The following is a 16,622-nucleotide window of genomic DNA, read 5'->3' as shown; positions in this document are numbered from 1 at the left end:
TCGTAGCTGTCCGCAGGCGACTGTTTTCTCTTTCGAGTGAGTTCTTTAACGAATGCTGGAATGTCGAAAGAGTTGAAATAATACTAATTTATTGTCAAATCGCGATATTTTGCTAAAAATCTTAGCTCCCTCCCAGGGGTTTCCTAAAGGAGGAAAAAATCGGAGATTCAAGTCTGAAGAAACAACAGTCTTAGACACAGAGTCATTGGAAACGAACGTCGCAGAAACGACTCACATCAATCTGCACAATACGGTGAATAAGAGAGGGGATACTCAAAACTTCAGCCGAAATATGCCGTACTACTGAATACACGGAGAGAAAAATCTCTCGAAAATTAGTATACCTTTTCACCAACGCATGGTACGTACCGAAGAGAGGAAAAAAATGAAGAATACTCTATACAAATTGAATTCTAACAATGATAATTCAGGCTACCTTTCCGCTCATTAGAAAATACTTTGGGAAATCGTATTTTTATGACACCAGAGAAAGTTTATTCTGCCATTCCGTAAATTTTTATCTGCTCTCCTTTACTAAGTGGTGTCCTCTGTGATTTGAAAAATGAATTGGTAGGAACTGTAGAATATCGATTACTCAACCTTCCAATTTCATGTATACGCAAGCTCACTTTGTGTTGAGAATTCATCATTTTTCATTGGTTTCATTTTTTCTCTCTTCAATACGGCCGGCGATCGCACACCAACTCCATCCGTGTGCCTCACATGCACGTGAAGTATTGCATGGAGTGCGAAGCTCTTTGTGAACATTTTAGCGGATTGGCACCCTAATTTTTGAATGTCCGAGATGAGCGCCACCTAGTATTTCCTACCTGGCTTCCCCGAATTATAGGTGTGTTACATTTCTATTATTAGCCTAGCTTCCGATACGTCCCCACGTTGGTGGGCAGCACAATAATTTTTGAAAGGACCTTTCACAAGATTGTCGTGTATTTTTCTCTCCGTGTAGGTAAAGAGTCAGGAGACGGGGGATTAGAGGTGACGGTACTCTAGTAGATATTGTTAGAAACTCTGCGACATCCGTTGTTGCGATGACATTTACGAATACAGAGTGCGGTGCCGTGTACTGCGGCCACGTCGCTACTGAAGTCATTTCTTCTTTTATTGACGTGGATACGCCTTTAATTTCATGTTGGAGATGATTCACGGTATGAATGTTGAATAATGGCATGAGTCATTTTTTTTATTTTCTCCCACTAGATGTGCCACTTCCGCTAAGAATTTTCAACTTCCCGACCCTAAGGGAGGAAGTTATTTTCTCTTACGTTGATTCTTGTTTTTTTTCTGCGTGTTTGTTTTTTCTAACAAAAATGTTGAATGGAAAAACTTGTAAGGAAATAATAAACAGAATTAGATTATTCTATAGAACTTGGTCTATTGAGATATTTTGCTCGGCTCAATTTTTTGGATTATTTTTGGTCAATTATCCAATAGAAAGTCAAAGTAATTTGAACATTTATATCGAAGGAATTTTACAGATAATTTTCTCAATTCTGATTTCGACCAATAAAAGTGCATTATTCGGGGTCACGTGACACGTTTCACATTCATGATTTCCATGTAGCCTCTCAATGATTTTCAACGAATTTAACAGATATTCTCCACATTTTGGTGAAACGTGTCACGTAATTCCGAACACCGCACTCTGATGCGCCAAAGTCAGAATTGAGGTAATTATCCTCCGAATATCCCTCCTTCAACATTCATCGGATATTTCCCTCAAGTTTTCCTGCATATCAACGATCGGGATAAGTTTTACAATAAAACCCCTCGCACTGCGCGCTTGGGATTTCAACCCATCGAACAGCCTCATAGTACCCCATTCTCTATTATTTTGAGGTAGTGTGCGTGCGCAGCCGGGCCTTTCTTATGGCGCTCTAAGACTGGGAAGGGCAACGAACACTCTTCGAGTGATCGCAGCTCCCGGGCCCAATTACCCGAGTTACAACAGGTTGAATAGGCCCAATGTATCGGCCGTAGAGAGCGTTTATGATAGTCCCCTCCGACTGACTGGGGCCTTCTGAGTCAGTCCGGGAAAGAGTGAGGGTAATGTCACAGTCCGGAAAACTTGAAACTTTTGAAATTTATATTTTTCCCTTGAAAGTCCAATATTAGTTAGAAAAGAAAAAAAACTTTTCGACTCGTACTAAACTTTATTATTACAACGTTTGAAAAAAAATTTTCAAAGTCATTGAGGGACTCCCTAATACTCACACCGATACGGTGCGTGATTGACGCTGTTCAATAAGTAAATCTGTAAAACTGATCTCTCTCGTCGCTATGCCGAAAAACTTTCGGAAAATATACGATAAGTTTGAAGATCTTGGGGTATTATAGCCGACCATTTTCTCACTTCTGATTTCGACCAATAAGAGTACAGTAGACTCTCGCTAGTTGCACGCCCGTTAGTTGCTTGCTTTCCCTTGATCTCCTTCTCGGACACTTAAGCGCTGCCCCGACTTTAGGTGCCTTATCACTTGCTTTTGTCCTCCGTACGTAAACACAGAGGTCCAAATAATTTTCTTCAAAAATAAAACCATTTTTTCACACACCTGCACGGAAAGTTCGTACTTTGCTCCCTGATGAGCGGGAGGAAAATACGAATTTTCCTTTGCAGGCGTGTTAAAAAATAGCATGCGCACCTCAGGCGGGAAAACATGACTTTCCGCCCTTGATGCAGAATATACTATATTCCCCCTCATTTTTCTGAGAACTTGGGTCGGCATTAGTTGAGGAGTGGAAGCCCCTGGAAAGTTGCGAATTTCTTAGAAATAGTACCCGTACAGCCCTTTCGATGAGCAACTAGCGAGAGTCTACTGTAATAAAATTTCAACGCTGGGATTCTTTGCGTTTAATGTACCCTAAAAACCTTAACTACTCAAATACACGCATCTCGATCGGTCATACAAGAATTCTGATTCTTGACAAAAATACGGAAAGAATACAGAATATTTTTTAGTAAAAGCTGTCACCTTCAAATTGATTATTCGGCGTTAATAGGGTCATCCATATACCTACATGTTATGAAGGAGGAATGCTATATGCTATACTTCCGCCTTCAATGTTTCTATATGAGACAACGAATGAAACTAACCTAACCATATAAAGACTTGGATTTATTTCCATAAGACAACACCTAACACATCACCTAGGTAGGTAGGGGGTCTATACCATACCAGTAGACTTATTGGTTTCACCCATCACCATGATAGGTTACTCACAAAGACAGGGACATGAACGCTAAGTCTCAGATTTTATTCTTACAAATAACGGAATTGACGAGGCTGCGATTCGAACCAGGCCATCAATCATCCGAATCGTCAATATTAAAAGAATTGCCGACTTACATTGATCAAGTTTTAAAAATACTAATCTAAATTAAAAAATAGTAAAATAATTGATAATCTAAATTTGCAATTGATGATGAATTAAATATTTACAAATATCGAACTATAAATTTTCTATTTAGTAGATAATACTGAATTTCTTATAAGGCATTTCCGATTATTCAAATAATCGTCAATCTTCGTAGCTCATTTACTGATTAATGAATAATTCGAAATTTGACTACTTATTGATGATTACTTCTTTAATTAAAATTTAAGAGTGATATTAACTACAGTATTAAAAATTTTTCACTTGTAATACCACAAGAGCTTCAAAATTATCGGGTATTTCCCGATAGGTTCGTTTGTATGCCGGGAACTTTGAGGAAAATGCCCGATTAATTTTGAAGCTCATGTGGTATTCGGGGGATTATTTTTCCAATCCAAATGTCGGGCAATATAATTGGACCATGAGACGAAACTCACAATTGAGAAACGAAAATTGTATAATTAACACAACGACACAATTGAATTCAATCTGTCAGTTTTCTGAGTGGTTAATTCGACTCCATGATATTTTGTTTTTTATATAGCAACTACCAGAGAAAATTATCAAAGAATTATCAGTTGAAAACCCTGTAGCTTGTACCATGTGATGTCGAATGGGCCAATTATATTGCCCGATATTTGGGTTGGAAAAATAATCACAGAAATTTCTAGTTAGAGGCTTGGAAATTTCTGATAAGTAATATTTCCACTGAAGTTTTAAAGAATTTTGTGGAATTTTGACATCCGTGGGAATTGTAAATTGAAATTTAACTATTTCGACAAAATTGAAGAAAAATCAGGAAAATTCATAAAAATTTCATTTTTAATTTCAGATTCCCCAGAATTTTCAGGGAATTCCTTCAAAAATTTCTGGCATACCAAAAATTTTGAAGGAACTCCCTGAAAAATGAAGGAAATTTGGCAATGAATATTCATTTTCAATTGAATATTCATGTAAATTCCGGAATTTCTTTTTTCATGCCGTGAAAAAAATTAGACTTCAGTTGAATTCTCAAGAAAACTTGAAATTCCATTGATTTTTTCCCCTTAAATTGGATTTCAGGTGTTTTTTCTGGAAATTCAGTCAAGTTATTTTAACAGTATAACTGACTACTTACTAATTTAACAGTAATTATAATTAATGGAGGTGACTATCTCTGATTCGAATTCAGTCCTCGGTATCATGTGCCTGGGTTACTAACTCAACCACGCTACCGACTACGCCACTCAACGATATGATATGGTAATACTATTATAAGTTCTATATAAGTTACATGAGAGTCACTTTTTCGAACCCACGTATGCGCCAACCAAACCTAACCTAACCCTACGGCAATAATGATAGTCCGCTGTATTGTGGATCAAGTCACTCTAATAAACTCCGCCTAACCTTCTTGAGGCAATTCAACCAATTATCGTATTATGTATTATCGTATTAATTATCGCATTATGGCCGAATAATCAATTAATAAAAAATAAAACGTTTGAATAGAAATGTGACTATCACTTTCAACATATGTTTTCCGCCGTAGGCAGCGAATCATTGAACAATTTCACGAACGTTCCCAGAGGCCATAGTTCTCCACAACCGGGTATTTCTATCGATGTTCTGATCGGTGGCATCCCCAAGTAATAATGAATCTAAAATGATCAGTTGGTGAAAAACATTTATCGATGAAATTAGTATATTGACCAACAGAGGATGTAAACTCACGTTGACAAAATATCTATCGTTATCCGCCAGTAATTCTACAAAAATGGCGCTGGAATATTCTGGCACATGAGCTTGATAGACATCGAGAATTTTTAACATCGAAACGATATTTAAGTCGTGGCCACCTAGTAATTCCATTTTGAATTCCGAGTCTCCATCTTTTTTAGCAACAGCTAACATATTATCTATAAATTTCTTCAAAATCACTCCTGAAATGAGCAAGAGCAAGTGGATTAATCAGTTCTTATGTAGTGGTCGTTACGTTTTGTGTTACGTAATGCTGGATCTGACGGGATAATCAATGGATAAAATTCGGGATATTTTGAAATACTCAAATCTCAAGAGTTGAATATCATGAGTCACGTGCGGAAGAGCGATTCAACATTTGACCGCTATGGTTGGCTTTTCCATATTCGGTTCTCGATAAGTGGTTCACGACTTTTTGCTCTCAACATTCAACTCTTTATATTCGCTTCACGAAATTCAACTCTCAACGAATGGAGCTATTTCATAGACGTTATTTTTATGAGGACATTAATGAAATAGTTCGCTCTGCCAGGAGCTCAACACATGGGGAATTGTTCAATTACATTGTTTCATTCATTCAATAAATGAAATTATAAATAATATTGATGAATAAATTAAACTATTCTAAATATATGCACGTGTGTTCCTGGGCAATGACCTCACAACTTCCTACACTGACAGAAAAAATTATTTTTATCGAGAGAATTTAATTTGAATCAACTATCATTTGCTTGCTAATTTTAAAATTAACATGATTTCATAGTGAATACCAGCTATCTCTTCTTGAGATACATTTGATTGGGAGAAATCGAACTTCTCTAGAATTAAAGTTCCTTTTATGTGACACAATAATGAGAGTATTTGATTTCTTTTTAGTCAAAAGTTTGCTAACTCCAGAAATTCGTTGGTTTACTCAAAAATTAAAATTATTTTCATGACTAAATACGCTGTTATCTCAATCAACATGATTATACATTGGTCCAAGTAAATTATAATTGAAGTGAGCATTTTGTATGTCGAATCAGGATGAATATTGTTACGCGCAAAAAGCTTTGAGATTGTAGTAAGATGTCATTGAGTTGAACGAAGTTTATATTTCTGGACTAAAAAAATCGCATTAGTTTACAATAATAGAATCACAGATTACGGCAATTCAACACAAACTTGGATATCACAAATTTTGGTTCAATGTAATGTATGAGAATATCAATTTAAACATCGGCTTCATTCGAGAAAATAACGTTCAATTCATTCGTCAATGTAATCATTTCCTAGATATCAATTTTTGATCAATTCATGAAAGTGGAAAATTTCTGGAGTGGAGATTATATTAGGTTAAAAAAATTTCCCATTTTTGTGGTGAATACATGTGATTTGACGCCAAGGACTGTTTTATTTAATTCAAGTAAATGTATCTGAAAAAGCAATAATTGATATTCACCGTAAGATCTTCTTTCTTTGAAATTGATTCAAGTACACAATACTTGTTCCAAGAAAGAAACATCTCACGAAACATAATTTTTTCTATCAGTGTATACTTCGTATTTCAAGGTCATTTGAGCGTTTTCAAATTATTATTTTTCAATCTTCCTTATGATCATACAAAAAATCATGTGGAAAGTTCAACTTTGAGTTTCGAAATGATTTGACATGAATTATCGAATGTAAATATTGAAAAAAGTGAACATAATCTGTATTCATAATTTTTCTATAGTCACCACCGCTCAAACATCTCAGTTTCCTGTTGTAATTCAGCAATCGATAATCTAGAACGGTAGCATTTAATAATGCACCATGGGGAAAAATTCCAGAAGTCCAGGTAGGAAGATCAAGCTCCATAGAATGTAGCGACGCTAAACTATGATAAATAAAGTTGAAATGTTCAATATCAGTGATTGAAGCACCGGTCCATTCGGAAAGATTTTTCCCAAAGTCACTGAATTTTTCAATTTCTTTTCGAACTCCGGGGAGCCTCTTCACGGTGTCGTACTCCTCTTTAAACCTGCCATGAAATAAATTGTCAATTTTCCTGACAAATATGTATTAGCTGTTGGAGAATATAATACTGTCTCACTTCGAGAACCTGTAGAAGAGCATGAGGGAATCGTTACCAGGTGGTACATAATTCACCACAACGGGCTGCCAATTTAGTTCTAAATTCCACTTTTGTTCGAGAGCAGGGGGAAAGATACCCGCCATCACTAATTGAAGAGACATTTTCGTTCTGTCATAATAAGTACTGCGCGCAAATACGACCTTTGGATAGTATATATTCCCCAGAAATTGACCATACTGTTCACGAATGTAGATACCTAGTTCATAAACCCGTTGCTTTCCTTTCTGAAGAAAAGGTGCAAAAAGAAAACAATAAATATGTAAAGATATGATATATTTAATAAAAGGGGGCAAGTTGTCCAAGTTACATTTGTTAACTGTCCATGACCATGAGGATAAAAATTCGATCTTGCATATGGGCTGGTTGGGAATGCTTCGCGAGGTTTATTCGTCGGAGTTCGATCTCCATGCCGAAAAATCTGAAATCAAAATGTCTCATCAATATGCACTGCTAGAAAATGTGAAACGATTTAGTTAGTACTAACGAGGCTTCTTTAGTATCAATTCTATTCGTCAACTCTTAACGAATGGTGCTGATAGTTAAGAAGCCGCGCATAAACTTCGGACGCTGATAATTGATAAGGTTCAAACGGGAAGGATAAATCAACATATCCCAACATACAAAAAACGTTAAGGGAGAACCCCGGAAAAATTTAAAAGTCTTCGGTGGATCTAGGGACTTATTGAGCGACTTTAGTTATATGATGAGATATGTTAAACAGTGGGAAAAATCCCGGACCCAATCGCTTTTGCCCCGTACTTCCACGGAAAACGTCGTTTTTCATGTTTCTGCCTTTAAAACATTCCTCGTTCCCCAATTTTGATCCGATTTGATTTTTTTTTTCAAAATGTTCGTGAGACTCCAAAGAACAAAGTTAAGCTTCCGTTTTACGATCCATTATATCGATCATGAAAAAATCGAAAAAAAACGAAAAAACTAAAAAAAAGGGTTTTCTTTTCTGATTGTCTTTGCATTATGCCTGAAAAGTCTTTATTTTGAATAGTTTTTTTTCGTTTTTTTTTCGATTTTTTCATGATCTATATAATGGATCGTAAAACGGAAGCTTAACTTTCTTCTTTGGAATCTCACGAACATTTTCAAAAAAAAATTCAAATCGGATCAAAATTTTTCGGATTAGAATTTTAAGGTTAATGTAACCCCAAATTCTAAAGGTTAAATTAATCCCCCCTATGCACTAAGAAAAAAAAATACTTGTGCCAAGTAAATTTACTAACTACAAGAAAATCCATACACTTCAAATGCAAATTGCAAATATTTATATATTGTAACGTGTTATTTTTTATTTCGACCGTTCAACGGTGAAAATTTGAAACGTCCAGATGAGAAGTCACATTACCAGCAAAGCGAGAGTAAAAAATTTATTTATTATTGAATTTCTGTTGAATATTTTATTTTTGATTGTATCGAGCTAATATTCTACTTCTCATCGGATGACGTCGAGGGATTTGGAGCCTGGATGAAATCTACACGGGGTCGGACAGAATATTTGAGCCTTGAAGAGAGAGAGAGTCCTGAAGTCAAGTTGCATGCAGGGTTTCGAGTCACGTCACATTCGAATGGATCGAATGATTCCCGCGTTGGAGGCAGTATGGTGATGGACCGAGCAGCGGTAACTGGTATAGGGACCCTAGTTGTAGCTAGTGGTGTCCCAGACGACTATCTTATGTTTTGGTGGGAAAACACTGGACTGACGTTAGATATCCAGTGAAACATCAATTCTTTATGATAAATCATTTGAAAATTTATTGTTGAATTTATGGCGAACACAGTATATTTGTGTCGCTGGGAAAAATGATACGAGTATGTTTTGGACTCGTGAGTTCTGAATTGGTTGGGTGAACCAATCAGTGAATGGTCAGAAGGTGTTGTCATCGCCGACCAATCAAATTGATGTTGTTGAAGGAGATGTCATGATTGACCAATGGAATCATTGCCGGTTGGAGAATTAGCGAACGCATGGGTTATTGTCGCATGGCTCGTGACTTTTCGTTTGGACGTTGTGAGACTAACTCTGTTTTTCTGGTGTTGTGTGTCACCGGAAAATTCTGACGATATCGAGGCCTGCTCTGGACTTGAAGGGACTCTTGCAAGGAGAATTTTCGACACCCGTTCATCTGAAGCGGACATATATTTTGGGTTCCAGACTACAGTGAGCGGAGAGCTGAACAGTTTCCAAGTTAATTTGTGTTTATTAAGAATTAATTTTGTATCCTTTGATAAGACGCTTGGCGTATGGCGGTTTTGACGCCATTTTAATCAGTTCAATTCTCCTTTCAATTTCTTGCCCGTTGTTCGGCGGAATTGTTTTAGTTTCTCGATTTCAGTCATTTCGATTTTGCCTACTTTTGGATTTTCGAGGCATTAGATAATTTGTTTTTAAATCCACAATTAAATTCAGTGACATTTTCTGTTTTCTGAATTGTATAACTCTCGTTTCATCTAGCTAATTGTCAACGGTCGGATGTGGATCTCTTGACAGCTAGCTGCTATTTTGACATTCCAAAATCCTTTTGATATTTCTTGATGTCGAAAACATTGAGTTAATTATTTCATTTTATTCGACATCGGGGTTATTTCTTTTGGGAAACGGAATTGGGATTGAAGCGTCGGTGTCGACGCTCGAGTTTTCATTGTCGTGTGACCTTGTATGGGGTCATGAGTTATTGTCTCTCGAGGCAATCCTAGTTCTCGTCAACCGAAATTTAGATTTCTTATTCATTCCGTCTTTTATCGAGGCGTTCATCTCTCGAAATAATATTATTTTTGTAATTATTGACTGATTCAGTACTGTACTAGTTATTTTACCTTTTGACATTTTCATTTTGACTTCAATTTATCTTGACTTATTCTGACTATCATTTTAACTTGCTTAGTATTTTATTATTGACAGATTACGGTTAGGGAAAAATTGTGATGTATCGAGTCTTTAGCTTTGTGATTTGTAATTTATTGTAATATATATTTTCGAGTTTTTGAGAGAAATATTTGAGGAATAAGAAAGGGGGTTTGAATAAAAGCTATTTATTCCCCATGATTTCGGATTTTTGTGATTCATGTAGAATAGGTTAAAAACCCACTCATTTTAGAATGTTATAGGATGACATTTTGTGGAACCCAGCCGCCACCGCGGTTAATGCGGAGCTGTCAGCAGTCGCCCTTTTCGTCGCGGACTTTGTTGATTTTTTGAGTTTGTGATTTTTGCACGTTTCACACGTGCTGGCGCCCAACTACTTAATTTGTTGTTTTGGTCGCCGAGGGCTGCATATCTTCGTATTGTTCCGCAGAGGTGCGGAATACGTCACAATACATTTACTTGTGACAGTAAATTCACTTGGCAGAAGTAATTTTTGTTCTCAGTGTAGATAAAGTGAAACTCAAACGGGCCTAACTGACACTCACTGTGGGGTTTAACCCATATTAATTAACCCCATTAATTAACCCCAGTTAATTAACCCTTTTCTATGGCGTTAATTTAACCTCTTTCAAGTGTGAATTTACCTTTATTTGGGCAAAATAATCCCCAAACGAAGATTAAAAAATGAATTTTAGAATAGAGGTTTGAGATATTCGGAGATTTCAGGTGAATATCTCAATAGCTGAACGCTCAAGCCTAGTAGCTGAAAGTACAAATAGAATCTTACGATTACGATGGGCAAAATTTAAATTCACTTTAAGGGTGCCAATTTGTTTCTCTAAATAAACTGTCAAAAAGTGGGACCAAATAATAAAGTGCAGGACTCAGAAAATACATTCAATGTTCAAAAATCACGCATTGACATCAAACAGAGCTCTTTTAATCAAATTTTCCTATTCATTTCAACAATATTATTGTTGAGAATTGATGAATCCATATATTTATCATAATGTCCTTTTTTAAATTATAGGAGAACAATCATTCAACCATTCCTAATGAATTTTCCGTCAAAATCAAATGAAAGTTTCCGCTGATTCAAATAGAGAATTATTACATGTTAATGAATCCATTCATTCTACCGTTGAGAAAAGGATTTCATTCGCAATTGATGTCGTCTCTATGCTGATGAAGGAACTATCTGTTTGATGTGAATAGAAACGCGAATAAAAACCTCATTACCAGCTATCCGACTGAGCCCATTTGTTCGATTCAAGCGAAGTTTATTCAATTAACATAAACCCTCTCTGTAATCGTAGACCATTATTAACTTCCCGACCCGAAGGGAAGAAGTTATTGTAATGACCCCGAAAATGAAATGTTGAATTTCGATGATTTGTCCACATTTCGTGACCTCTAGAGTCATCCTGAAACGTTTCTGAAGAAATGTATGTGTGTGTGTGTGTATGTGCGTGCGTCGCACCGTATGTGAGTGAAATTTTGTCCAACGATTTCTCCGGAACGAACGAACCGATTCAACTTCTTTTTTTTTTTGATCGATGCGTCTTGATGTAACGTAGAACTGATTAGATTATGGAAATGATTGCCTCAGCGGTTTTCCAGTTATCTGCATAAAACATATGAGAAAATGTCAAACAACGTTACTTTTACTGAAATTCGACGATTTCATCTGAAATAACGATGGAATTTGAATCGATTTCGTGTAATCGCTGCGTCATCATGTATCTTGAGTGTAATTGGATTTTGAGCGAAGTCTCGTCAGTGGTTTTTTAGTTATTTCAATAAAACTTTTGAATTTTTCATATTTTCGTTTCCTAGTAATTCAATACAATTCTATTTGCATTTCTTTATTCATTGCTTCGACGCAATTGGGATGGAGCACTGAAGATAAAAATAAAAATTCAATTATTGAAATCTTTTTCAATTTCATTATTCATTTTCTTATATCTCCAATTACATACTTCGTTTGCTTTTTTTGTCACGCAACTCGAATTAGGATAAACGTTTTATCATTCTTGATTAAATGCGGAGTTTAAATATCCGAATTTTGGAGGTAGCAGCGTCGTATCAACTCTTTGTTACACTAGCGATACCCCGGCCGGGTTATTGCTGCCGTTTCGTTATGCCTTTTTTCCTGTCAGTCTCGATATACCTTTGTGATATCCAATTGATAGTTTATAAATCATTCATCTTGAAATCAATTTCTCAAGAAAACAAATTATTTCAAACAGACGAATAATTTTTTCCCGTGTTAAATGAAATTGTTCGTTGTGCAACGTTGCCGGAAACTCGCTACATGCGACAGGGCAGTGTCGAGTGAATTCGGCAACGCTCGACCCTAAATAACACAGCGGGGAATCCCCGCGGAGGTGACCAGAGTCGCAAGTTATCCTGTAGTACCCAAACTACATGGAGAAAATTATTTGGTGATTTTCACCAACTAATTGTTGAAATAAATGACTTACTAGTTGGTGAATTTTAATAAACTAGTTGGTGAATTTCCATAACTAGTTTATTCAAAGTCACCAAATAGTTGTTGAAATTCACCAACTAGTTTGTTTGACAGTCAACAACTAGTTGTTGAAATTCATCAAATAATTTTCTACGCGCAGGGTTAAGGATCGGCACGCAACATTCAATAGTTCGTCTCCGAGTACTGGCCCAATCTTGGCCAGTTTCACTTTTCCAAGCCATTCTGCGAGAATAATTATGCATAATTTGTAGAATTCTCACTTTTCATAAGATTATCGCAAAATCGCTGATTGCGCAACGATCACGTACACACGAAAATTTTACTTGGAAAATTTTTCTTTGGCCTCTATGTGATTATTCTACTTGCTTGTCCTATTCGACTCTTATGATTGTCCTGTTTGCCTTTTCCGTATATAATCTACTTTTTTCAACTTCCCGACTCAAAGGGAGGAAGTATTTGTAATGACCCCCAAGATCGAATCGGGGAATTTGATGATTTCTTCGCGTTTCCTGGCCTTTCGGAGCTCTCTTGAGGTTTTTAACGACTGGTCTTTACGAGTGTTCCTTTCCAATAAATGGTGGTGTTATTTTTTTAAATTTTCGATAAAGGAAATAATTATAACTACGGCGAACATCAATGTTTGATTTTTCATTAAACAGGCAACTCCCACTTGCTTTGTTTTCATTTCAAGTTGAAATTACGCTCCTCATATTCCAAATTGGATTTACGTAATTCCAACGATTAATTAATGACGAACGTGCTTGTTTTGGCACTTGATATGTTGGAAGGAGTTGGAATTAGGGAGGCAAAATATTGCATAGAAACTATTTGCCAGGGAGAATGAATAGGATTTTATCTCCCATAAAACGTAATCTATTGTGAGGTTTCGTTAGTTGTAATACCTTGAGACCTTCAAAATTATCAGATATTTTTTTATAACAAAACCTATAAAGAAATGAAGTTGTCAAGTTTTGCAGGAAAATTCTGAGTGCGCAACACGAATGAGCATGAGTGAATATTTTGATTTAGAAACAATTAATGCCACTTACCACATTCACAAACTTGTATTCTAATTCACTAGTCACTTCAAATGTCCATAGAAGGAGAATAAGCGAAGGATATAGAATTATTGACATCATTTCAGTACAGAAAAGTTCAAACAATTTTCTCAAGATGTTTGTTGGAAAACAGTCCGAAAAAATATACCAAGAATTTTCTGCGACTTCACACATTGGTATTACAAAATGGACTATCTCATGGCTTTATATAGTCCTCGCCACAAAAGAGTGGTCGATGCTGGGTATCCCCACTCTCTCCAATTTAGCTCCGACTCGACGTCTCCCACCATTCAGATCGAAGACTATTCGTTTCTGATGGCGGCGATGATAGTTCTGGCGTCAGAGATTTTGTAGAGGAGCTGAACGGGACAATAATTTTTTTTGTTGTATTCGCTTCAGATGTCAGTGAACATGAAATCCTTAAAAAGTTATGCAAAAATATCCACGGCTCCATTTGTTTAAACTAATTAAAAGCCCTTATTATACGTTTTTAGTGGTTTTTTGCAATTATGTCGCGAACGACAATGCACGGAGAGAAATATTCAGTAAAAATTACGGAACAATTCACATAATCCGCAATGGGGAATCGGTTTCCGGCAATTTTTATAGGAATGGAAGAGAAGAAATCTGAAACCTTCAGTGAATTCTCAGGTTCATCACCGAACAAAGTATGAAATTGTCACGTAATTTTTCCCAAAGAAGTAAAATCTTACAGAAACTTTCCGACTTATTATTCCTCCAAGAAAAAAAATTCTTTAACGTTCAACAATTTTTATGAGGCTGGTGAGTAAAATTTCTCAATCGTTGGGGAAAAATTACGGAACGGCTTGTTCCAACAGCGATGAGTCATCAGACGGGTTATTTTTTACGGAACAAATCGTAGAATTTACGTGGCGATTGGTACAATTTCAGTTCCGACTCACACTTTCTATTGAATTTTACTTTGCTCCTGGATTATGTTTCGAAACGTAATTTTTACGTTTTTTTTCTGATAATTTTTATTTAATTTTTCTTGCTGTGTAGCTATCAATTTTTTTTCATTCTCTTCGTTATGAAGTTGTCTACAAATAATGGCTATAATTTTTCACGCCAAGGCCACCATTTGGCTGCTTCATCGCGGAACCCCCCTTATACGCCTATTACGCCGCGATTTCAACGTTGTGTAATGCGATGAATGTTAAAAATCGACGCGACATAACAATTCTGAATGCTCCTGCTTTAAACCTCACAGTATCATCGTATTCGATGGATATCTTGCAGATGCATCTGCTAACAGCACAAAGCATGTTGAGAGATCAAGAAGACAACAGAAAAACACCTCTGTCGACATCATCTTTGACCCAACAATGAGTGCAACTGTCTCTCAGGATCAATTCCTCTCTAATGACAGCAACAAGGATAGGCTCATAAAAATGTTGAGCGATAAACTTCGTCTGGCAAACTTCGTCATCAAATAAGCCTACGGAGATGCAAATACTCTCATAGTTACTACTGCTCTGGAGGTACCAATTGGAGAAGTCATTGATTTATTGGTGCTCCTGACAGCATTGGGCGCAAAAATCCTAATGTTTACTCCTTAAAACCAAGCAGATGAAAAACAGAACAGAAATTATATACCCACGACAGTTTCCAATGGAGACGGCGACATAAGAAACTTGATGTAGGCGACAGCACTAAGGCCGAGACCTTACATTTGCAGCTGTTGAATAGTAGAACATCGCGAAATTGATTCTTTTATTTGTTCTGCACGGAGAAAAATTGTATTGGAGAAAACGTGAATTTTTCCCCCATTTCGGTGAAAATTTCACAGAAATCCCCAGAAATTTTACCAGAAATACCAAGAAATTTTATCTTAATAGTACTAGAATTTTTCACAGCCGGTGGATTTTGATTTTTTCCAGTACTTGTACTAGAATTTTTCTAGAAAATTTCTCTCTGTGTGGCTATTTTCGTTGGACAACGGGTATTTGAGCATAAAATATGGGATAATTGGATACTCGTTCGGCTGCAAATAAAACCACTACTACGAAATTCATCTATAATTCGGAAAACAGCTCTAGTTGAGCTGTGCGTGATGGATTTCACCCATCATCTAAGAAACTGACTTTATTGATAGATTCTCCACCCTGCCAGAAATCATGATTTCTCGAGCCATTTCTTAAAGTGAAGAAATTTTCGGAATCTATTAAAAATCAATGGAAATCGTGATTCTGAATTCTGATCGAGAAATCGCAGAAATCATTCAAGAAATCACACAAAATCATCCTATTCGGGGATGTACAGAGCCACCAGAATGAGAAGTCATCAACCCCTCGGAGTCCAATACTCAATATTCTCTACAAAGAACTTTTTTTCCCTGGAATTTTTCAAAATATGAGCGACAAAAACATCATTAGACACTTTATCGATAAACAATTTCGAAATTAAGCAACGTGTCAGATAATTATACTAAATTCCAAAAATCGAAAAAGTGTACCGTAATCTTTTTTTCGCACAATTTTCGCCAAATTTTGAAGATGAAAAATCAACTCAGTAGCGAAGTGGTAAAACGTTTCAAGTCGAGTTATCTCCCAGTTGAGTTTTTGAAGAATATTTCCGAATTCAAGGGAGAAATTTTTTGCAATAGCTCTCAATCGGCTCTATAAAAAACGTTATAATAAAAATTTTGCCATTTCCCTTAGATCCCGAGATATACAGTGAAAACTGGTCAATGGTCAAAATTGATTTGTACCGTGTTACCACTTCGCTACTGAACTGTAATTAAGTGGAGAACACTATTGGAATCATTATTATTTTTTTAAAATTCATATTTCTTTCCTACTACCATTACGGTTTTATAGGCTCCCCATTCGTCTGTCTTGTCTCCCACTTCTCTCTTCTGATTTTTTATCTGCGTTACCATGGGCGATCTTACTCTTAACTGTACCCCATTCGGGCAAGGATTGCACG

The 16,622-nt window shown here is 36.3% G+C and overlaps 1 protein-coding gene across 1 annotated transcript; it reads right to left on the bottom strand.

The window, feature by feature from the left end:
- Positions 1-4,425: 4,425 nt before the first annotated feature.
- On the bottom strand, positions 4,426-7,586 carry LOC107043974 (venom acid phosphatase Acph-1; the record flags this gene model as incomplete). Its single annotated transcript, XM_015265701.1, has 5 exons — positions 4,426-5,033; positions 5,107-5,335; positions 6,716-7,135; positions 7,208-7,473; positions 7,557-7,586. Coding segments are annotated over 5 exons (1,077 nt in total), but the record flags the coding sequence as incomplete, so codon positions are not given.
- Between the last annotated feature and the right edge of the window lie 9,036 nt (positions 7,587-16,622).

The sequence above is a fragment of the Diachasma alloeum genome, unplaced genomic scaffold (genome assembly GCF_001412515.2).
Source record: "Diachasma alloeum isolate Michigan unplaced genomic scaffold, Dall2.0 Dall_scaffold_00651, whole genome shotgun sequence".
NCBI classification, from domain to species: domain Eukaryota; kingdom Metazoa; phylum Arthropoda; class Insecta; order Hymenoptera; family Braconidae; genus Diachasma; species Diachasma alloeum.
This window is presented reverse-complemented; position numbering and strand designations above follow the sequence as displayed.